Source organism: Megalops cyprinoides, chromosome 24 (assembly GCF_013368585.1).
Source record: "Megalops cyprinoides isolate fMegCyp1 chromosome 24, fMegCyp1.pri, whole genome shotgun sequence".
Classification (NCBI taxonomy): Eukaryota; Metazoa; Chordata; class Actinopteri; order Elopiformes; family Megalopidae; genus Megalops; species Megalops cyprinoides.
In genome coordinates, this window is record NC_050606.1 from 10,142,831 (window position 1) to 10,164,996 (window position 22,166).

The 22,166-nt window shown below is 38.3% G+C and overlaps 1 protein-coding gene across 4 annotated transcripts in view; it reads right to left on the minus strand.

Annotated features, from left to right (window-relative positions):
* Positions 1–828: 828 nt before the first annotated feature.
* Positions 829–22,166, minus strand: part of LOC118771123 (nucleolar protein 4-like) — a 48,606-nt gene continuing 27,268 nt past the window's right edge. For 2 of the 4 annotated variants that reach the window (XM_036519008.1, XM_036519007.1), the window contains 5 exons: positions 19,106–19,371; positions 13,467–13,646; positions 5,408–5,521; positions 2,398–2,578; positions 829–1,243 (listed from right to left, as the gene is read on the minus strand). In XM_036519008.1, coding sequence (XP_036374901.1) covers positions 1,050–1,243; positions 2,398–2,578; positions 5,408–5,521; positions 13,467–13,646; positions 19,106–19,371 — 935 coding nt within the window. In that variant the 3' untranslated portion in view covers positions 829–1,049. Of the gene's footprint in view, positions 1,244–2,397; positions 2,579–5,407; positions 5,522–11,038; positions 11,231–13,466; positions 13,647–19,105; positions 19,372–22,166 lie in introns of all 4 variants that reach the window. The other 2 variants (XM_036519010.1, XM_036519009.1) reach the window with 2 other exon arrangements.

Sequence of the window (22,166 nt, forward strand, 5' to 3'; positions counted from 1 at the left end):
AAGTTGTGCAGCACTTGTTGTGCATTTTGTAAACTTTGTATTCCAGCTTCATCAAGTTAAGTATTCTTTAGCATCCACTGTAGGTAGTTTGAGTCGCACATTAGCCAATGGCAAATGCTTTCATAGGGCTGATCTGACATCGGTGGACAATGGTGCACCCCACTTAGTGTCAGTATATGACTACCTTTACATCATTTAATATTGTGATTATGGAAAATAAATGGCAAGAAATAACATAATTTGTCAGGCATCAGGCTTTCCGCAGTGTAAAATTTCCAGTGTCATTTTTGTTATTGTAAAAATTGTAAACTGTAACCCCTCCCAACAACTTCTAATGGTTATTTTGTCTTTGAAATACAATATTTGAAGGACTTTATAATGAGCCCATACTTATAATGTGTCCCCTGGCTAGTGGGAAAATTCCTAGTTGTGTGGACATTTGTAGATTATTATGGTAATTATTTTCAATATACACTGTACACATGATTGTAGCTGTACTGAACAGTGTTATATTCTCCATGCTTTTCCCTCAGTAAATCAGGAAATAGAAAAAGAACAGAAAGAAACAAATGGGAACAGACACAATACCAAAAATCAGTGGTCCCAAGATTATACAGTACACATTTGATTTCCACAAAATTGGTCTTACGTCACAACACAGTTACACAACAAACACAGACTTATAAAAGGTTAGCAAATCCAGTTCATACATTTTGAAAACAGTCAATAGCACCCTTCAAAAATATTGCACATGCATACCAGACCTTTTTTTTTTTAATTCACAATTTTTTTCAGTCAGCAAACAAGCATAATATGGTTGGACCAGTAACCATTACCTGATTTCATTACCTGTTTGGGGTTTCAAAACAGTCCGTGGCTAGACGCTGCTTTGTCAATAAGGGTAGGTTTGCTATGGCTGGCAAACAGGGGTCAGCCATCCAAAACAAAATAAATCTTATTAAAGATGAGATGATATAAATCCATTGACAATAAAGCAAAAGGTATGGAGGCCGAACCCTGTTTGCCAGGACAAAAAGGGTTTTACGAGGTCAGTTTTGCTGTAGGATGAGGCTCTCCAGTTCGTCTGCCGAACGCAGCAAGAAGGCCGCGGACTCGCGGTAGCCGGCGATGAGCTGCCTGACTGCATTCATCTCCGTGGAGTTGAGCTGGGGCCGTGCGCTGGAGTTGCTGGAGGAGCCGGAGCTGGACGCCAGCTGTTTCTTCATACTGAGATCTGTGGGGCCTGCAGAACAGACACACCGGCAACATGTTTTGCCCATTCTGAGCCATTATATTTGACAGTGAATGATATTAGTGTTAGCGTTAGTGTGCAAATTTATACAAAGCCTTGTATTTATACAAAGTGCTTTAACATGTAACACATGTAAGCTTTATTTTATATGTTGACAGGTAATCAGCTCGAAGTCTGTGATTTTTGTACATGCCTGAATTTAACACATGCCCAGTGAATTTAGATTTCTATGCTACTCTGTCTTTTTTTCAGTAAATATATTAAGCCATAAAATTGAACTAAGCTTGAGCACTACATAGAAACAGTCGCTCAGAGCCAGATTAGTTGCAGTCTGTCTAAGTCTTGTCTAAGACTCAGGCCCCAGAATGCAGGCATCAGATTGTACCATGCACATGATGGCTTTCTGGTGAAAAACAAATTCAGGGCAACACGTCATATCAGGGCACAAACATATTCTAACAAACTGACCAAATGCAAGTTGGTGCAAATGTTACTTTCAATAACCAGTTCACAGTTCATTCTGTTCCAGCATGACAGCAGTTGGTGAGTGTACCTTCTACGTGGCATCACACAAATTGACAACTCTATAATTAAAGGCACATTTTTTCCTACTGTTTAGAATTGGGAAAATTTGTCTCTGAAATTTGATCTCCACAGTCATTCACAGGGCCATTAACAGACATATGACTTGACATTGTGGATCAATATTATTCAGTGTATATGTGAGAATGCTCTGACAAAGAGAAAATTATTAATTCTTGCATTATCAGAATCTCTAAATAAAGAATTGGATAGAAATGACCCAGAGTACCTAGCTCCTAAATTCAATCAATACATATACAGTGTCTCCATGGAGATGCTGTAGGTTTTTCAGCATCTTAAGCTTGCAAAGGGTCTACCTTTGAGTGTACTAATGTTTTCCTTAAGTAGGTTTATGTAATTCTACAGCAAGTCTGAGATTTTGGCAGCGAGATCGAAAACAAGCAGGAGCAGAAGCTGCTCCAGATTATTTCATTTTAGGTGCGGAGAAAACAAACAGAAATTTGCATAAATGAGACATTTATGTCCTCAGGCTTCGGGTCAGCAGAGTGTGACAAGTTGATCCCAGGCTGCCAGGTTTCGTGTCATGCTATGAGCGAACTCACCACTGCTGGCAGCTTCAGTGAGGTTCAGTGGTCCTCCCCCCAACCCGTCGTAACTATGGCAACTGTAGGTTCCATTACCGTTGATGTACAGCACCTCCTGCGTAGTGGGACCAGCGGAGGCTGGGAAAGTGGCAGGGGCTACGTCTTGTTTATACTGTTTCTCAGAAGAAACCTCTTCATCCTATGAAGACAAAGAGGGAGCACAGATGCATGCGTGTTTTAAAACTCTCCATGCGGCCATCGGTTGCTGGTTCATTGCAACGAACCCCTGTGTCCTCAGTAGAACATGTTAACAGCTAATGTTACCAAGCAATGTTAACAACATGTTAGCAACTTATCATTACAATACAATAAACAGAGGGCAGGGCATTACAGACATCAACAGCAGTTTCTGTCATAGGTTTGCGTCAACGCACATCAACAACCTTGTCATTATATTAGTGCTTCCTCTTCTGCGGGGCTCAACCTTCATTAAAGCTGCTTTACAGCTTCTGTGATTTTTCTCTGGGATTTTCTAGATGTACTTTTATAGGGTATTATGACCATATATTATGAAAGTATGTACTATACTATAAAAGTATATCTAGACTATAAAAGTACATCGAGACAATATGGGGCGGCAGTGTAGCATAGTCGTTAAGGAGCAGGACTCATGACCAAAACATTGCTGGCTTGATTCCCCACTTGGGGCACTGCTGCTGTACCCTTGGGCAAGGGTACCTAACCCTGAATTACCTTACTAAAATATCCAGCTGTATAAATGGATGACATACTAAGTCACTCTGGATAAGAGCATCTGCTAAATGCCAGTAATGTAATATATTATTTTTGTGTTTATACTACAGAGTGAAATTAGCCCCAGAAAGGCTATAAATATTTAACAGATTTATGCTGCGTATAACTGTTTTGAATTTGAAAGTCCACTGAAGAGCATAATATGTATCACTACAGTGATAAAACATGAACTTAAGCACTTTGCCCCCCGGCTGTGGATTTGAATATAGGTCTTTACTCCACCTAGTGGAAAGAAGTAAGTACTGACATGATGGTGCAACATTACAATGGGGCTAAGGCATTGTAATAAGATTGCATAAGAATGCCATGCAAATTAAATGAGTGGATTGGTACAACCTGTAACACCCAGAAGGGCCATTCAGTAAAATAACAGGTGGAAGAAAGAAAGATGATACTAGAATACTGCACTGGAAGCCCTTGTCTTGGTGACAGTTAAAAATTCGATTCCGTGTTAAGTCCACATTTTTTTTCCATGCTGCAAGACTTGCAAGACAGAAATAAGCAGTAAATCACATTTCTGAACATTTCAGATGTGTCTCAACGGCTAGACAGATCTGGAACTGAAAGAAACCGAACAATGAGTGTCACAGCCTACGGGCAGAGTTAAGTCAAGGAGGGATGACACGAAAGAGAAAAGAGGCAGCAGATTTGCCACAAGCTCTGCTGATTTTTTTTTTGAGGCAGCTCCAATAAATGTCCTCATGCCATGCAAAGGGCCTCATGCAGGGCCTGGCTGTCAGGGCCTGGTTGTGTCATGTCATTCTGAAAATAACAATGATAAAAACAGAAAATATATGCTGACACAGAAATGATGACTTTTCAAACTGAAAAAAGGAATGAGAAGAATACACCTACTTATGAAGCAGCCATTTTTTTTTTGGAAGTAATAATTTTGGAGAAACGTTAATCTTCTTTAGTTTTAGTGGTAATTAAGTAAAAAGTATGCCTGTGATTTTACAACAGTAAAAATTAGCTTCAACTTCTAACTGCCTGCTACGGTCAAGTGAGCTGTTCAAGTAAATGAAAATACTCATGATCGTATGTAAGCTACCTATTTAAATTGGGAATAAATATAGCCTGTTGATGCAGAGTGGTTACCTTAAAGACTAGCTATGCAGAGGGACCTGGCAATATAGGACTGACATTAAGTGAAAAAAGTACTCCAAAGGTGTATAAACTGATAACCACTGGTGCTCTTTGGAAAATAAGGGGTGGAAAAAATTATGAAAAGAAGAAAAGTTCCAAGGCACTCAGGTGGATTAAGAAGTAAGGAGGGGATTTATAAATTGTTGTGATTGTTGCCCCCTACTGTTGTTATCTATTATTTTCTCTTAGTCATTAGTATGGCTAACAATAAAGCAATCAGTTAATTAGTCAGCTGATCAATTGTCTATCTGGCCACTCCTACATATATGTCTCTGCCTGCTGTGTGCAATCACCCTGATGAAGTCTGTTTGTTTGTATTGGTAGCCACAGGTTTTTATGTTCTAGTCTAAAGAAAATACAGACTTCTTCATCCACGTGAGTACCTTTGAACGTTTCTTCTTTTCATAGGATTGACTTTTTTGTGCTGGAACAAAAGAACCCGACAATGATTACTGTATGTTCCTTTATTTGGTTTAGTGTGAAATATGGTTTCATCTCTGGAGAAACAAGAGCAATCTACATTTCATACGAGAACAGTGTGTGCATGGGTGTATGCACATGCATTTCCTCCGGTCTGTGGCTTGAGGTAAGATTTTGTGTGCTTGTGTGTGATATTGTCCCCAAAATGAGGAACTCTAGAGATGGGTGTCAATTCCAAAAAGAATTGATTCCACAATTCCACGACAGACAAACTTGGAGACAAGTTGGAGTCACCCATTTCTAAAGAAAACACAATAGTGTCAAAACTCATCTTGTGGTATTTCTGTTTGCATGACAACTACTAGGGATTTTGTCTTTTTTTCCCCCCCCAAAATAAATACACGTTTGAGCACTGCACGGCTGTGAAAGGCAATGTTCAGAAAAGGCACTGGGTTATTCCATGTGTGAATTAAACTTCACTTTTAACATGGCAATGTTTTTCTTGAAAATTAGTACACCAATTTATATACTTCTGAGGTAACCAGTAATTCATCACAAATTACACCCTGAAAAGTGCAGTAAGCAATGCGCAAAACTACTTTGTGGGCACCAGACAAATTGTCAAAGTGAAAAGTAAATGAGGGGGTACCTGTGGTCTGTCTAGCCGCATTCTCTTGGCGGCGTTCCTGCTTTCACTCTCGCAGGCCGAAGCCAGGATATTTTCTGCCGCCACAGAGGTCAGATGTGATGGGATTGGCCGTGACTGGAGGGAAACAACAAAAGTAGCACAACATATTTTCCCACAGTTACTTTGCAGTCAATCTTTTGCTTATTAATGCTTGACAGACACGAACAACATTGAAATAATCATACATATGTATTTTTTTTTTTCTTTCCTTGCCCTACGGAAAAGCAGGGGGTGGTAAATCATAGCTTAGAAAGTTAAAAGAATAGTTAAAAATTCAACAGTGTAGCATGGAAGTAAGGAGTAGGGCTCATAACCAAAAGGTTGCTGGTTTGATTCCTTGCTGTGTCTGCTGCTGTACCCTTGGGCAAGGTGCTTAACCCAGAATTGCCTTAGTAAATATCCAACTATAAACATGGATAAACTAACCTGTGTAAGTCGCTCTGGATAAGAGTGTCTGTTATATGACAATAATGCAATGCAATGTAAAAAGAAATACACCCAATAGTCCAAGTACCAGTAGTGGCACAACTGACAAAAAAGACACAAGAAGTACATCCGCGCACTTAATTCTCTTCAGATGTGGTTCCTATTAATACCAGGTCCACCCCAGTGCGATCATTGCAGCATTTCAGTGTAATGTTCTGTGTAGGAGGAAAATCTCCTTCAAGATTGCCTGTCACATGTGTTTGTTCAAAAGCCAGCCAGCTATAGTTAGCTATTGTTGCTCACAACCTGCTATAATAGATTGGCACTGTAGATAGCTACCTTAGTGGGTCTGATACTGTACTACTGTAATACTGTCTTTTAAAGCACAGGTGTTGTATCTATTCCCTTACTTTTCTGTGCTCGGTCTTATCGCAGGAATCACAGAAAAGGCTATCGCCTAGTTTGTGTATTACCTTACCAAACAATCTCTACACAGATGTCACATTTACAACTAAATCAGCACACTAATGCTTATTTAACATCAAGAACTGGATGCAGTTCAACTTCAGTTTTATTCAGAACGAACTGAAATCCTCCCAACAAAATAGAAAAACATCAAAAATTTGATGATTCACGAGGCTCATCATATTCAGAGAAGCATATTTATACTTCTGTTTTCTGCATGGCCTGTTTCCTTCCTATATTCCAGAAATTTTAATCCTGAACACCCCCAAGCACAATCTCTTTGCATTCATTTACGATGAACCATCCAACACACCTTGCATCAGTCTTTGGTTACCAAGCATATCATAGAGGCTGAAACCGCTATTAGTTTTAAAACTAAGCTTAAGGCACACTTTTACTGTGCAGGACTTGAGGTGAAATTCCCATTGTGGCTGTAATGATTCTCACATTGCTTGTAAGTTGTCTGTAATGGTGGTATTATTATGCAATTATGGAAACAGCATTCCCTGAGTGAGCTGCAAAAATGTTTGCTTGAAAATAATACTTCTTGAAGCATTGATATCAACCACAAGTTTTATGAATTATGAAATGAATACTTCACTAACGGGCTCTGTGTACTTGATGCCTTGCCCATATGGGCTTACATCACAAGATGCATGTAACGTAATCATAACTTTCTTTACTGCCAGTATAAATATACAACGCAATGCATGTGAAAATGCATGTAATTCAATACAATGCAGTGCAATTAGGTTTATTCTGTGATTGATAACACACTCACAAAATCATACACATCACAAGGTCATCATATACCATACAATGGAGCACCACATTTCAGCCAAAGGAAAAAAACTGAGAGTCAGTGAGTATAGAAAATGATCTATGGAGGAAAACGGGGTCTTTTGCTACATGCATTATGAACTGCATGGCTGCAAGAAACCCCATCAAAGGTTTCTCACCATCATACAGTCTGAACATGTTGGGTTAATTTTACAGCACATTACTGAACAGTTCTGGACAGAAATCATCATACACTGAAACACATGACATATGCAATTATGGAGTGCAATTATGGAGCAAAATATGGAGTCCATTTTTCACACATATGACAAATCTGCCTTTCCCTCACATTGCACTGACATGATTAATAAATAGGGTTAAAAAAAACACATCTCAGCTGTGCGCAAAGGGACATTCTATTTCTTGGCAGATTAAGGGTAAATACACACAATCTAGAGAACAATTCTTTGATGAGAACATATATTCTCTGTTTGGGTTTGAGCAACAACTAAGTGTCTTATTACTCATTTCACTTTAAAGAAACTCTATTTTTAACTAATTAATATCACCTATCAACCTGTTCAGAGAGATATATGTGGTAATCAGTATTTGTGTCAGAACTACCTACATTTTTCCTGAGACATTATGTGTTTACCTTCAAAATACCAGTTAAAATCTGTCAGAGTGAAAGCTGTTATTCCTTTGTCAAACCATGGTGCCTTCCATCAGCAGTGACTCTTTATTATATTAACTATAATCCCCAAATTTATTTACTATGGTACACACCCCTAGTATTCACGTTGCCATTGACATAAATGTTTTGCTGCTGGAAAGTTCAGCACCCATTAAACCACCTGTACATTCCACCAATACCAGCCACCTAACAGTCCGTAATGCTGAAGCGATGGATACTTTCATCTATAATTTTCTTGATATGTTTTTTTTTTCCACTATGTTCCAAGTGTGTCTCTCGATAGTGTATTACTAGGGTCAGGGGGTCATTTTCCCGTATTCCAACTATGTACGTATTTGTACAATATGGTCAGCACATTTGTGCAATATAGTTGTACAAATGCACTGTAAAACACATTTTGACTCACTTTACTAATTCATTACTGATTCATTAATTGATGTATTTTACTATGGTTTACACTTATTATTAGACTTATTTATTGGACTCCTGCTAAGTGGCATTCACCACCAAACACACATTCAAACAGCTTTCCTATGTTCACAGTATTATAATTTTAGCTCCAGTTTAACTCTTGTAATTACCCTTGTAAGTCTGCAACAGGTCTGCAGCAATGGTTGGTTAAATTTGGCACATGCATGCTGAAATTGTACCTTACCTTAACACCTCATATTGTGTGTCAGGTCCTACAAGCTCTTCAGCTGACAGTACTTCACAAACTCTGAGTGGGTATCAATCAGATTTGAAAATTTTGCTGATTCCACAACCAGTGACAAGCTGCCGACAGCCAGTGACAAATAACCATTTAATAACAGCATGCCAACGAGAAAAAAGCTACTGTGAGTCTCCTACAGAACCCCAGCAGAGAGCAGAAAAAGAAAGAACTGTGGAGTAAGAAAGATAAAATGCAAAAGATGCAAGTACCAAGCTAAAAATACCTGACAGACACAACTGGAATGCAAAAATTTATCTAGCTGTGGCCAGGGCATGGAGGTTTATTTAACCCCACTGCAAACAGCCACAACTACAAACAAAGGTGACACGATAAGTGAAAAGACAGAAAGAGTTGGTAACTGTTGTGTGACTTGTAGTTGCAGCAAATGGCTTGTAGTCTTACGGGGCAGCATGAGTGAGCAGTGGGCGGAACCATATGGGTTGGAAATTGTTTGAGTCCCGAGGTTTTGGCGCATTGTACAATCCCCAAAAAATGTGCGGTGTGTCAGCCCTGGCTTCCTCTACCCTACAGCAACAAACCCGGCACTCGTAAAAGGCTCACTCACTTGTGGACCACAGATGGAAACCAAAGTTTACTTTTACAGGTTAAGAATCGCATGCAGCCCTGTGATACTCCATGACAGACCTGGAGACATTAGGGGCCTTGACTGGGCGATGCCCCCCTACATAGACCTCTGTGCCTTACCACTATTGTTGCGTATGCAACAATATTAGAAAAAAAATCTTTAAAATCACTACAGTTTGTATCACAAAAGCACAATGACAGTGGACAGCAAAGACGCAATTAATTTTGAGTACTTAGAGTGGAGAGATGGCTAGTTGTTGGCAGGGTTTAGACCTTGGACCAAGGTGCATATGCAACAGATTTCAACAAAAAAAGCATGCCACATTAGAGTAAATCTCAGCTGTCGTTTGAAAGCGCTCACACAAGCAGTGTAAGAACCGCTTCACACACTGAACCCTTGTATTAATAAACCTTTAAAATCCAGCGATCAGCTGGTACTGTGCACACACGGTTGGATTCTGCATGATTAGTTGGTGCAGATGCTACAGAAAAGGCTTCTCCTTCATGGTATGAAAGCCAAAGCATGCTCCAATCTAATCTATCGACCAACATGACCAAGAGTCGGTGGTTACCTTTTCAGTGCCAACTGCATTATAGCAGAGTGACAGTAAAGTTATAGTTTCTAAGTATGAACCATCTTTTAATCTAGTGAAATTCGTAGAACTTTTAAATAATGTGATGTCCTGCCATAAGGACCTTTGCACAATGCACATGCTAATACAATTACTGTTCAGTGCTCAAAGCTTCAAAGTGGTCAGTTTGAACTAGCCTGTCCTGAACAGTGTTCCCCTACTTTCCTAGCAGCTCACAGGCCAAATGCAGCCCACCACAGACTACCTGCTTATCACTGAGAGACGAAAATATTTTTTGCAACTGCTTGGAACTCCAGCATGATGTTAGCTATAGAAACAACAAATATCAATGAATGATGATTAATTCATCAGCCATACCCATGAATATTTTACAAATCTGTCTGTATTGTTTATACATACTATTTACTCCTATGTTTTTATCAGTAGGTAAGTAGAAATTGAAGGTATGGCTTGTCTGCATGATTTTAATAAAAAAATCTGGCATCCCATGAAAAATTATTTTATGTATTCTCAGTGTGCACTGATATCACTACATAGACATTATACATTTGATTTATTTTATCTAATAGTTTGATCCATTGGTAAATCCATCGGATGCTGTTGATTAGTTTTGGTTAGTTACACTGGCGTTCACACCTGCATATTTGGATCTTATAAGCACTATTTGATTATTCAATATATCATTGAATAATATTGATATTATTCAATGATCCCACATATATTTCACATACAATGTATCTCGCATATATGCTGTAGCTTATAGACTAAATTAATTCTTGTCAAAATCACAATTACGTAGCTTTATTATTAGTAGCATAAACATATATTTAAATGGTACCATTTTTAAATACCTATTAGTATGTGTACTATGATGCCCGTTTTGATATTTGTGATATGATTTATTGTCATTTTCATTGTGAACAAAAGGCTAATCTTTCTGGTAGTTTTTTTTTTACATTGCTTCCAAAAATCTAACAAATCTGTAAAAACCTATAATAAGTAAAATCTTGTTGACAAATCTACTCTGCCACAAATAACCAGTATATATCTAATCTACCTATAGTGAATATGTCATGTACAAAAAAGCAGTTTTTGCCAAGTATTTTTTTTCTATTTGATTCTTCATTCTGTTGTTTCTCTGGTAGAGAATAACATCAATGGAGGGATATAAACGTCACTTTGCAGGGAGGAAAGGAAACTGTTAAAACATTTCCAATTAAGAACTGAACAGCAAACTGAACAGAAAAATTTAAAAAGCAAATATTTGAGTATGGGGGGGGTGGTGCAGGATATCTGGATGCAGGCCAGCACAGGGGTCATAACGCATTGGAACTCACCGCATCAAACTCACTCCTTTTCAGCCTCCTGCAGGACTTCAGGTAAGTGCGGATACGTTTCCGGGCGCGTTCCTGATACTGTGGGAACTGGCGCCTACATGACTCAATGATAGCCTGGACCTTTTCTTTGGGCTGCTTAGAAATGGGGACCGTGCGGTCCAAGTTCTCATCTACAAACAGCCTGACAAACATCTGTTGGCAAGAGGGAGACAGAGGAGAAGGGATTGGAGGGCTGCACTCGTCTAACTGCGCAGCCGCTGAGATCACGTTGCGGGCCGGCATTTCCTTTCCTGCCTCACAAAGCCAGTCTCTAAAGCGATCATTACCACCACCAGTGCGCTGAATAACAAGACGGCTTCAACATTGTTTTCATAGATGGGCAATGGTAGGGTTATTTGACACAACTGTCTGGGGTCTACTGGTAGGTTTAAAATATTTCAAATACAAGTGATAAATCTCTTTAACAAAAGGTATATTTTTAAATATGAATACATTTTTTGGGATGTTACTCTTGCATAAACTAGTGTCATTGTAATTACACGTAATTCTGTCGACAAAGAATGGTTGAATTCTGCATGAATTCGTATTCATGAATTATGTATTTAATATCAAACATACTGGATCAATTATTTTATTTCTACAAAATGCTGTGATCAGTGAAACTGGAGTGAAGTGATCAGTTGGACCGAAATGTAAAGTAAGTACTGAGTATAATAGTAATTAGTAAGTACTGAGTACAGTCAAAAAGGAAGTATTCTCAAGCACAAAACAAATGTAGCTTTCCATAAATGTTTCATTTTTCGCATCATTTCACTGAATATATACAAAAATATTTCTCCATTGTCATTGCAGAAATGTGAGAGAATATATGAAGAGTGAATTCTCTCCACTTTTGGTACAGCATAAGCAAATGGAACAGCCACATTACAGAAGAGATTAGTCAATTTTCTGTGTGGGGAAAAATAGAGGAATACTTCAATCACTGGGAGTAAGCTTCAAATATAAGGTCACCAGAGCAATCAGCTCACAGTATTTAGCTCAATAAGCAAAGCAAATAAAAAAACTGAGCAATCCATTGAGGTCCTGTTGGGGATGTGGGTTGTATGCATTCTCTCCAAACCCCAGAGCTAAAATAAATTTCCTCTCTTGCAAACATACAAATTCAAACAGTGAAAGGTTACAGGACAGTTCCTGCCATTCTCCTGTCCATTCATCTACCCAGTGTCCAGAGACTGAGATATGGTAAGAGTTGAAGCAAAGGTAATGCTGTGACTATGGGGAAACGGAAAGCTCGTTCCTGTTCTAAGCAATTAATTTCAGTTATCACCCATTTTCAGTTTATGTATGCATTGTATATGCTTAACATTTTAAAACAAGTTTTTTTTCATCATTTAAAACTGGACTTATTGTATGGGTCAGAAAAGCAAAAACAAAAAACAGCAGACAATATTGGCATGAAGACATTGGAAGTATTGAAATGACTTGAGATGTAACAAAGAAATTACACTTTACTAATTATGGAGTCATTGTAATTTAATGAGCACATTGTTCACAGCTAAATGTACCACTGGTTTTCAGCCTGGACAGGGTTAAAAACCCTTGCCATAAGGTAAAAGCAAAGATTAACCTGTACAAAACTTGGAGGTACACAACAAATGAGCTTAACAGCATTAGCTTAATGCAATGTGCAGAAATGCAAATCTAGGTTAAAAAGTAATCTGAGCAAAATCTATTTCTATGATTATGGAGTTTATACATAAAGGATGGTTAATAAGTGAAAAGATATTACGTCATAACATGATTAGATTTAATCTAGTCATTTATCTTTTAAAAATGCCAATTAACAGTTTATAAAATATCATAAGAAAAGAAGGGAAAGAATAAGAAGGTATTATATCATCAAAATAAAAGTGTGGAGTAAACGGTAAATGTGCACATTGCTTAGTTCATGTTAATCTTTCCAGATATTACACATGCAGCTGCTCACTTACTGTACACCTGGGGATGGTCTCTGAAAACACTTTGCTAGTTTACAATTCAGTTATTCTTCAGCCTATATTTCTCTTTGGATCTCGAATTACTGCTGCGTATTCCTGAGAAAGTCCATTCATATTCAGTTAGCATTCCAAAATGAAACCCGGGGGAAATTCTTTAGTTGGATGCATGTCGACATGGAAATGTCCCTTGCACAGCACTTGCATGGTGTGGCCAAACCAAACACATTCCTGTAGTTTTACTTTTTCATTTTTCAACAGCTCTGGGTGCCTTTGAAGTTACGTACATGAGCTCACCTAAAGCTGTTTGACGAGTGCCAGTCCTGCCTGCCTTAAGTCAAACAGCAAGCAGTCATGTAACTACATTACTTTTAGCTGCAGTTGCAGGTTCTTTTGCTCCCGGTCTGTATGGTGGCGTAGCTTAGCTGACTTACATTGAAAGCCTTGAGCCGCTCTGCCTCTATCCCTTCCACCTCCATGCCCTTGTCACAGTCGTCCTGGTCCTCCTGGTCCTCCTCATCATCATCATCAGCAGCTCGGGCAAGAGACAGGGCCTCCTCCCCTCCGCCCTCATTCTTCCCCGACTCATAGCTGGAGTAGCTGTGCGTGGGAGACTGCAACACAATCAACACACGGGGCTGGTCCACTATGTTCACACTGCTTTGAAAAACCGCCGCGCTGCCATGAGACAGTCATAGTGGCATTTCAGTCAGTATTCCCTGGTTATACTGTATGTGTCAGAGCTACTGTATTTTTACTCACTGAGGAGCAATGCATTAGTTATTTTTTTTTTTTTTTGCCCTTGTTCCTTTTTTCAGCACTTATGGCAATATGTGAGGTTATGTAACTATATGGAATGAGGTCCTGGCTAGTTAAGGCAGAGGTTGTTCTCTCTCTTTCCCTTTGTCATTCCTCTTGTCATATACAGTTTACCCTATGGATTATTTGTGCATTGTGTGTCCTGGGACGTAATACAATTTCAAAAAGTTCTCGAACGTTTCACTACTGTGGGGTACACTCACTTTTGAAAAAAATGATCATCTTCATATATTGATAAATATGAAGATATCATTCAATACTGAGGGCAAAAAATTTAGCTAGATAGCTATTTTTCAGCCTCGCTTGCTGCTGGCTATCTAGCTATAGTTAGTACAAGTACAGGGAGTAACAAAAAAATATCAGTGAATCTGATACCTCTTCAATTGCAGATTTAAATTGAAAAAAGTTACAGTGAATAGGAATGGTAAATCAAAGAAGAAAGATCTTTGTGTTGAAAGCATGCAAGCTAGCTACAGCTAACTAGCTGTATAACATAACCAACCAACAATATTATCACCAGCCCGCAACTGTCCCAAGACCTCATATACAGCAAAATATCAAACTAATTATGGAGGGACCCTTCCTAAAAACAGTAACATTCATTAGAGAAGATTAAAGCAAATAGAGCAATACCAAATGTGGACATACCACCGGTCTGTTTAAAGATGAAAAAAGTCACATTTTAAAACCACTGTTACGCTCTTGATTACCAAATTATCTATCATGTTTCGTTTTCCCTTTGAAATTCCTGTACAACGACCGTTAATAACACACCTTTTAGTACCTGTTAATGCATATTATCACATACAAAAACTTTTGTACACCAGAGGTACAGGATCTCCTAAATTCCATGGGAGACTAACTCATTAACAGGAGGCAGCTGACTAGCAGTCAATTCCCTTGTTGTGAACTCTAGTGTTTTGACACTGGCTCTTAGCTTTCTAGCATTCTTTCCAAAAGGAGCAAAGAGAACATCTGGTATACAAATTTAGCTGCAAACCCCAAAATTAAAACTTTATCTGCTCTTTTATTTTCTTGTTTTTTTTCCTGTCTTCAATTCACTGTAGTATTCCTCATTACGAAACTTAAAATTAGCTCTTTAAGCTCTTAAAATTAGTCATATGACCTCACAATGTTTTCTTTTATGGTAAAACGGTACTGATTATCTTCAAAGTAAAAATGACAAATGTCATTTAAAAGCAATCTCCAAGAGACTGAAAGAAGCAAGTTAATTGTTAAATAATTCAAGCTACTGGAAGTAATATGGCTAATATATTCCAAATATATTTTCACATTTATGTCAATGTGGTCAACGGCCTTCAGTACCACCATTTATAAAAGTTTTTTTTTCTCTCTCTCTCTTTTTACTAAGTTGATACTTAAGACAACATGACACACTCTCATGAGAGTGTATCCATTTTTATAACTTGCTAACTATAGTTGCCATAGAAACAAGAATTTGTGTTTAATTTGTGAAATTGGCTAAACATCCATTTTTAGCACTGTAGTTTAAGTATCTAAGGACACACTGTGGGTTTTTCTAATGATATGTCATCTTGATTAAAAACTGATCTCAATTAATTGGAACATAAACTGAATTTCTTCATTATAATAATGGCTACCGATTTACATATGAAGTTCTCTTACACATCTGCATGCAGTAAAATTCAGATTCTTCTTCAGTTTCTTACCTGTATATTCAGGTTACTATTCAACAATATTTCAACCCATTTACCTTGTAACAATGTGGACTGTCAGTGGGGCTCCATATGTATCTCTACACACCCCACAAGATTTGCTATATCTACAAGCGGATTTCATGACTGTTCACATATAGCAACCGTAACAGTGTCCTGGCCATGCAATACTAACAGCCTTCCCTCCACCTACTCCTGTGTTGTAATGCCTGCACATGCAACCCCCAGCTTGTGTGAGGCACAACATCACTGCTTTAACATCTCTTACTGTGTCCTGCCACTGTTTTTGGCATCACTTGTATTACATTTGCTGCTAATTTTGCTAATGAGTTTATTATCTGAAGCCAGACTAAACACAATGATATGGCATCCACTCCATAATATGGGGTCAAAAATCAAAGCATACCTTGTGTGTCAAATTTAATATTTGATCATGTTTAAAGTTCAAGGAGAGGAAACAGCCTTTTCTCTGTAGAAGCAATGGTTACTGAGTTATGATTAATTTTAGGTGAGAGCTCACTGAAAACTTGCTATGTTGAAAGAAGTAGAATAGAATATTATCTTGTGTGAGGAAGGTGTCTTTCCTGCCAAACAGCTGTGTTCAATGATAACTCATTTTGCAAATTTGAAAATAATATACATAATTAAAAAGCTAGCTATAGTTGCTTTGAGTAGCATATTATAAGGGCATTGATGGCACAATATAGTCATTGATTCATCCTAGTCTGCAGACTTTGACCAGCTATTAGTCAGACAGTCTATATGCAATCTATATGTCTTATTCCAGAATCACAGAATTGCTGATTTGTTCAGAACCACCTTCTTCAGTCTTACCTGTGTTCAGCTTAGACTGCACATCGCAAAAGTTGGGTTAGCTTGCTAATAAGCAAACAAACAATTTTGCAAAACATGTGTCTTGTCCAGTCTGATTCTAATATTGTCTATTGATGTCCATTCATTTTGTTTGTCAGCACTAGTTTATCATCTATCTTCAGGTTCTGCATGATCTGCAAACAGGTATTTCCACGTAATCCTCTTTACACCAAGAAGAGAATCTGATTCAGAAAAGTGCACATCATTGACTCGAAATGTCATTGGACATTGTGACTAATAGCTTTCATCAAACATGTTGTGTCATAAATGGGGTTTGACATGCAGCATTTTATTGGCTGTTGTTACCAATGCAATAATTCACCAAAAATTACAACATGAAGGGAAAATATCAATGCAGTGTATAAAGTTCAGTTCAGGCTCTACTCTGCTCCCCTTTGAATTTGAAGAACATGCAGTAGAGGCAGTAACTCATACAATGACTGCAAATAGTGTGAACAATTAAACTAACACCAGGCATCTGCAAAATTTATTTCACATTCCTACATCCCTAGTCCAATAGTCTAACAGGCAGAGAAATCATAAGGTCTATTAACTTTGAAGTAGGGGCCTCCTGGCTTAACAAACATTCAAATGAATCCCAATTAAAATTTTAAATCACGCTTCCAAAAAACCTAGAAGCTGCTTTATGGCATTAGCTGGATGTGTGATAGGTAAGTGAGAAGCAGTGCTCTTTAATAGCATTACACAAATGCAAAGTGTGTGTGTATCGTAGACACATCACCCAAAAATTCATTGCCTAGGGCTACCACTGTCCTTTCCCTCCACCGTCCTTCTCTTCCCTGTTCGCACTACAACATGGCAGCAGTCATTAAAAGTGATATTTTCCTCTGAAAAATATATTTCTTCTTTAAAATCCCTTCTGAAGGCTGCAACCCTGTCGGGGAAGACGGATGGAAATTTCCTATGCCTCTAGAATGCGAAGTGCTGAGCTGAGGAGTCCCCTTGTGGGACTCCAACCACCGGTCTCAGGGCACCCCACTGTTAGTCAAGAACCTGAGGCTTCTGTTTGAACATTTCTGAGTCCTCAATATATGCACCAGATACAGATGCAGACACTCATATGTATACATATACAGATCTTATATGCAGATCTCGTAAAATTACAATGCCTTCAACTCTAAGTGCAAATTTAGTGGTGTAAATGGATCTTATCGTTTGGTAGATATGAATTGTGGTCACTACAGTTACAGTGCAAGCCTGGTTGGTTAGTTGCTTAGAGTTACTTGTTCTGTCATGCTTCCTATCTCCAAAAGATGGAGGCAAGGATATAAATACCTGCTTTTTATCCCTGCTGATTTTCCTTGAAAAACTAACATTTGTCAAAAATGACCTCAATACAATCCCTGAGGGTGAATTAACTTACAGAACTCATACGTGCCATATTCATAAACAATGTTTGTTTCTTTTATAATTTACCTTTTGCTGTGAAATTCACTTTATGCACAGTAAACCCTTCCTGCCTTCACACACACACTCACACTCAAATTTTATCATTATAAAAGTAAATACTGTACATGCTGATGTACTCTGGGGAAGATGCATTTGATCTGATGTGAAACGCAAATACATTTTTAAATTCTAACTGACATGATATAATCAAGATCCTTCACTGGGTTCTGCAAACTCTTCATGACTAATTATCATATCATGTCAGTCAAATCCCAACACAATGCTCCTCGGAGCAGTATATATAAGATTCTAATGCTGCAATTTTCTAAACATTAGGGTGACAATGTGCTGTATATGCCCAGTTATTGTAACCAAGTAGGAAAGATGTCCATTATGATAACAGTAAGATGAATGTTGATAGGAGTGGTATTATGAGACATCTTAACTAACATCTATCCCATCATTAGCCTTTCATAAGGTAACTGCTATCATAAACCAGACACAGATCAGAAAAATTAATTACCATATTCATATGCAGTTGGAAATCAATGAAATGTCCATACCCAAGAGAACATGCTGTTAATGCTGTGTTTCAACATGTTTTTTTAATCTATCTTGAAACATTTAAAGCAATATGCTGGAATCATTTATGCCTGTTCTGGGTTTTCCAGCTTTCAACCAATAAGTCTGGCATAATAATCATAACTGTGGCAGGTGAATCTTTAATGAATGAAGGGAATTGACAATTATTGTACACATGCAGCTACTTTGATTGGGTTGCTTGGTTGATTAAAAGAATTTATAGTGTATGTAATCTTGAACACATCCCACCCAGTTAAAAGATGGGGCATTGCTGTAAAAGCTGCTAGTGTTGTACATGACATTGGCCACATGGTGGGCACAAAGCCGTGACCTTTGTGAGCACATGGTGTACACACTGCAAACAGGCATCTCCAGATTAATGGCTGAGAAAAGTAAGGTCTCTGGCATTGGAGATATTAGCCAACTGGCTTCAGGGGCCAATTTTCAAACCTTTTAATTCAGTTCAGGTCAGTTCAATTTTTAATTCAATTGAAATCCTGCATTTTGTGTTTATTTGAATTAATATGATTACATGTTTATTTCATTCTTGTGTTCTCAACGATTCATCTAGTTTTCTTTTTTCAAAAAAAACAAAAAAAAACAAACAAAAAAAAACCTCCAGGAGATCAGCATCAACAGAAGGGCCATTACCTCAATGAGCTATACTAAATCAGCAAATTGCCCCCGCTTACCTTACTGCCATTCTCTCTAGGCTCCGCCTTTGTGTCCTGGAACGCGATGATCTTGTACTTGCTCCTGCCGTCGGTGGTGTGGTTCTCTGTGGGGCCTGCAGCCACCAGGGGGCAGTCATGGGGGTTCGAAGGCTGCTCGTGCTGCTCCAGAGTTGCTTTGCAGTTAGCGATGGCACTCGGGGCTTCTTGACTGTGGTTAACCCCTGCTGTTGCCTGGCCATAAGTCACGCTGTCGTTGCCGTTGACCCGATCTGCTAGTGAGTCATCTGCAACAGATATCAAGTGCTTTTTTATTTTTGTCATGGCACAGAAAGACAGAAAAAACATCTGGCCACAACAATAGTATGGATCAATTCATTGTCTTGAAATTACAGGTTAAATTTAAGAAAGTAACTTTTCATTGTTTCCATCAAATGATCAAATGATTAGTAGATCACTGTACAGTAAATTTTGAGAGTTAGAAATACCATTTTTTATGTGCTACTGTAAGCCTTCACAGCAAATATCCACTGGGCAGTCTAAATAGTATCAATGCATCTCTCTATAGGAAGATAGGGGAAGCACTTTTTCCATGTAGAAAGCATCACATACATTTCTCTCCCATTAACCTTGAATCCATGCACCCAAATGCACTTCCTGTTTGATAAACATGTCAAAAAAACTCCATTGTCCATACCTGACTGGCATGAGGAGTGATAAGATTCTGCACACAGTCGAAAATTTAGAAAACTAATTTCATACGCATCAATACAAAATAGCCCAAGTCAGCTTTGTGAAAATATGACAGACTTTATGCTCAATATCAACAAACTCTCAGTTGTCCCACAATTAGAGATTAGAAATCTCACTGTAATAAAAGACCCAAATTTCTCCCTTGAGCACCATTTAAAAAGCATGACAAGGACTGCTTTCTTCCAGCTCCGAAACCTTGCCAAATTAAGATGTTATCGGTCTCTCAAAGATTCAGAAAAGCTCTTTTATGCTTTTGTTTACTCATGGCTAGACTAGTACAACGCTTTACAAACATGCAGTACAAACTATATCCTGTCCCTGTTTTAATTAGTTCAGAATGCTGAAACGATGAATAAGACATCAAAACAGACCACACCCATCCTTGCTTTTATTCATTTAGTCCCTGTTAAGTTCCATGCAAAAATCTTAATACTTACATATAAAGCATGGAATGAGCTATCATCATCATATTCGGGTGTCATTGAAACAGGCTCCTGTCATGGCAGGATGCTGGGTATATCAGTGGACTCCAAGTGTCATAAAGCCACAGCTGGTGGCAGAGCTTTTAGCTACAAGGCCCATAAAGCCTTTAAACGCCTCCCCTCCATACTGTAAGTGAAGCAGACACTCTTGAACTTTAAATCTTGACTCAGAAACCATCTTCATTATCCACTCGTTTAACACCTGCCCATCATAATCCTAAATATATACTCAACATGAGTCAGCTTGTTGTTCTCAAACTATGGCCTGAATATCACTGTAGTTACTAGGCCTACTGTCTGGGTGAGTCTGGTATTCCTGTTTGAGTTCACTAGTTTGCCATGTTTGTTGTCCTTTGAACAATCCTAGAATTTTAAATACCCATCATGAAATATTTTTTTGATATTCTTGAGGCTATTTTCATGCAGCAATTTAGCAGGTTATGAAAATGATATTCTTCAGGCAACTGAAAAACACCACCTTCTATAAGAGGTCTCTACCCTGGCTATTCTCTTCAGTACAGAGTCTTTAACTTTAACAAAACCTCCACATTTGGTACCTGGGTCTCAGCACATTTCTCCTTTTATATGGGATTTTATCTATTACAACTATGTGTACACTATGGAATTTGCTAATGTACATACTTCACACTACATACTAGAAATCAAACAAAAACACACTTCCACAGACATCACCGTCAACATTTATGATGACTGAAACCAGTGCTTTTCTGAGTCTTGGCTGAATATACTTAGTGATACAGTTAGTGACTGCTGAAGATGCAATTTTGAGCTGCCTCCCAAATTACAAATCTGATTAGAAAACCTCCTGTCCCTCTTTGCTTTCCAACAGCTAAATTAGGGATTCAAGTAATTTAATGGAATTAGATAATACTCCTCAAATCCAATCTCCTATTAAAGGTTTGCACACAGACGTCCAGTCCACTCACAGCAACTCTTCGCCATTTCAGTGCTGCAGGAAGAGTCATTATGGAGCTTTCCCACAAGTCCCCCTCCACAAATGGTAGCTAATCATATTCAGATCTTGGTGGTGAATTGTTGCTGTCCAAATTCCATACATCTTGAAGATTTTGCTGGCTCCCTTACTGCACAAAGTCTGAAACCGCCAATCCGGTCGTCTTATCTTACTGTCTATTGTTGCATACAGAGCTCGGAGCCATCGCTAAGCGCTGTGGTAGGATCCAGAAAAGACCAAATGCAGAATTATGTCAACAGTTCATTTTTGTCTCTCTTCCAACTTTGTTATAATGAGATCCAAATATAGGGATTTTACAGGTTTTACTGTTATATTTAAGCCATTTTGTGTTTTTTTTTTCCTCTGTGGTGATCTTGGAATACTTACCTAACACTCTAACAGTATTGTTTTAATGTGCCCCAGTTACAACTGTTGTTGGTACCCAACCCTGCTACAGAGTGTTAGTAGATTCATCCCAACTACCAAGAATGCTCCGCTTGTTGGATATGGTAATGTTTCCTTCTCTGTTTAACAATCAGTGCCGTTATTTAGCGGTGTCGCATTGTTTAGCATTGGCTCAAACTATGTAGAACTAGGAAGAGAAAGACTAGGTTATTCCTCTAGGGGTTCTCTATCCTTAACTCTGACAAATAGTTGATTCATATATGTTCTTGGACTCAATTTTATTCGTAATTTAACAAAAAAAAAAAAACTCTCCCCGTTGGATATTAGACTCTAAATCATAGTGATCGAATCAGTTCTCTGCTAACTAAAGATATGTTGTCAAGAGAAGGATATCACAACAATCCAGCAGTTTAACTCAAAAGACAACGGTACATGATGTAGCACATGTTGTTCTGCCCCAGTTTACAAG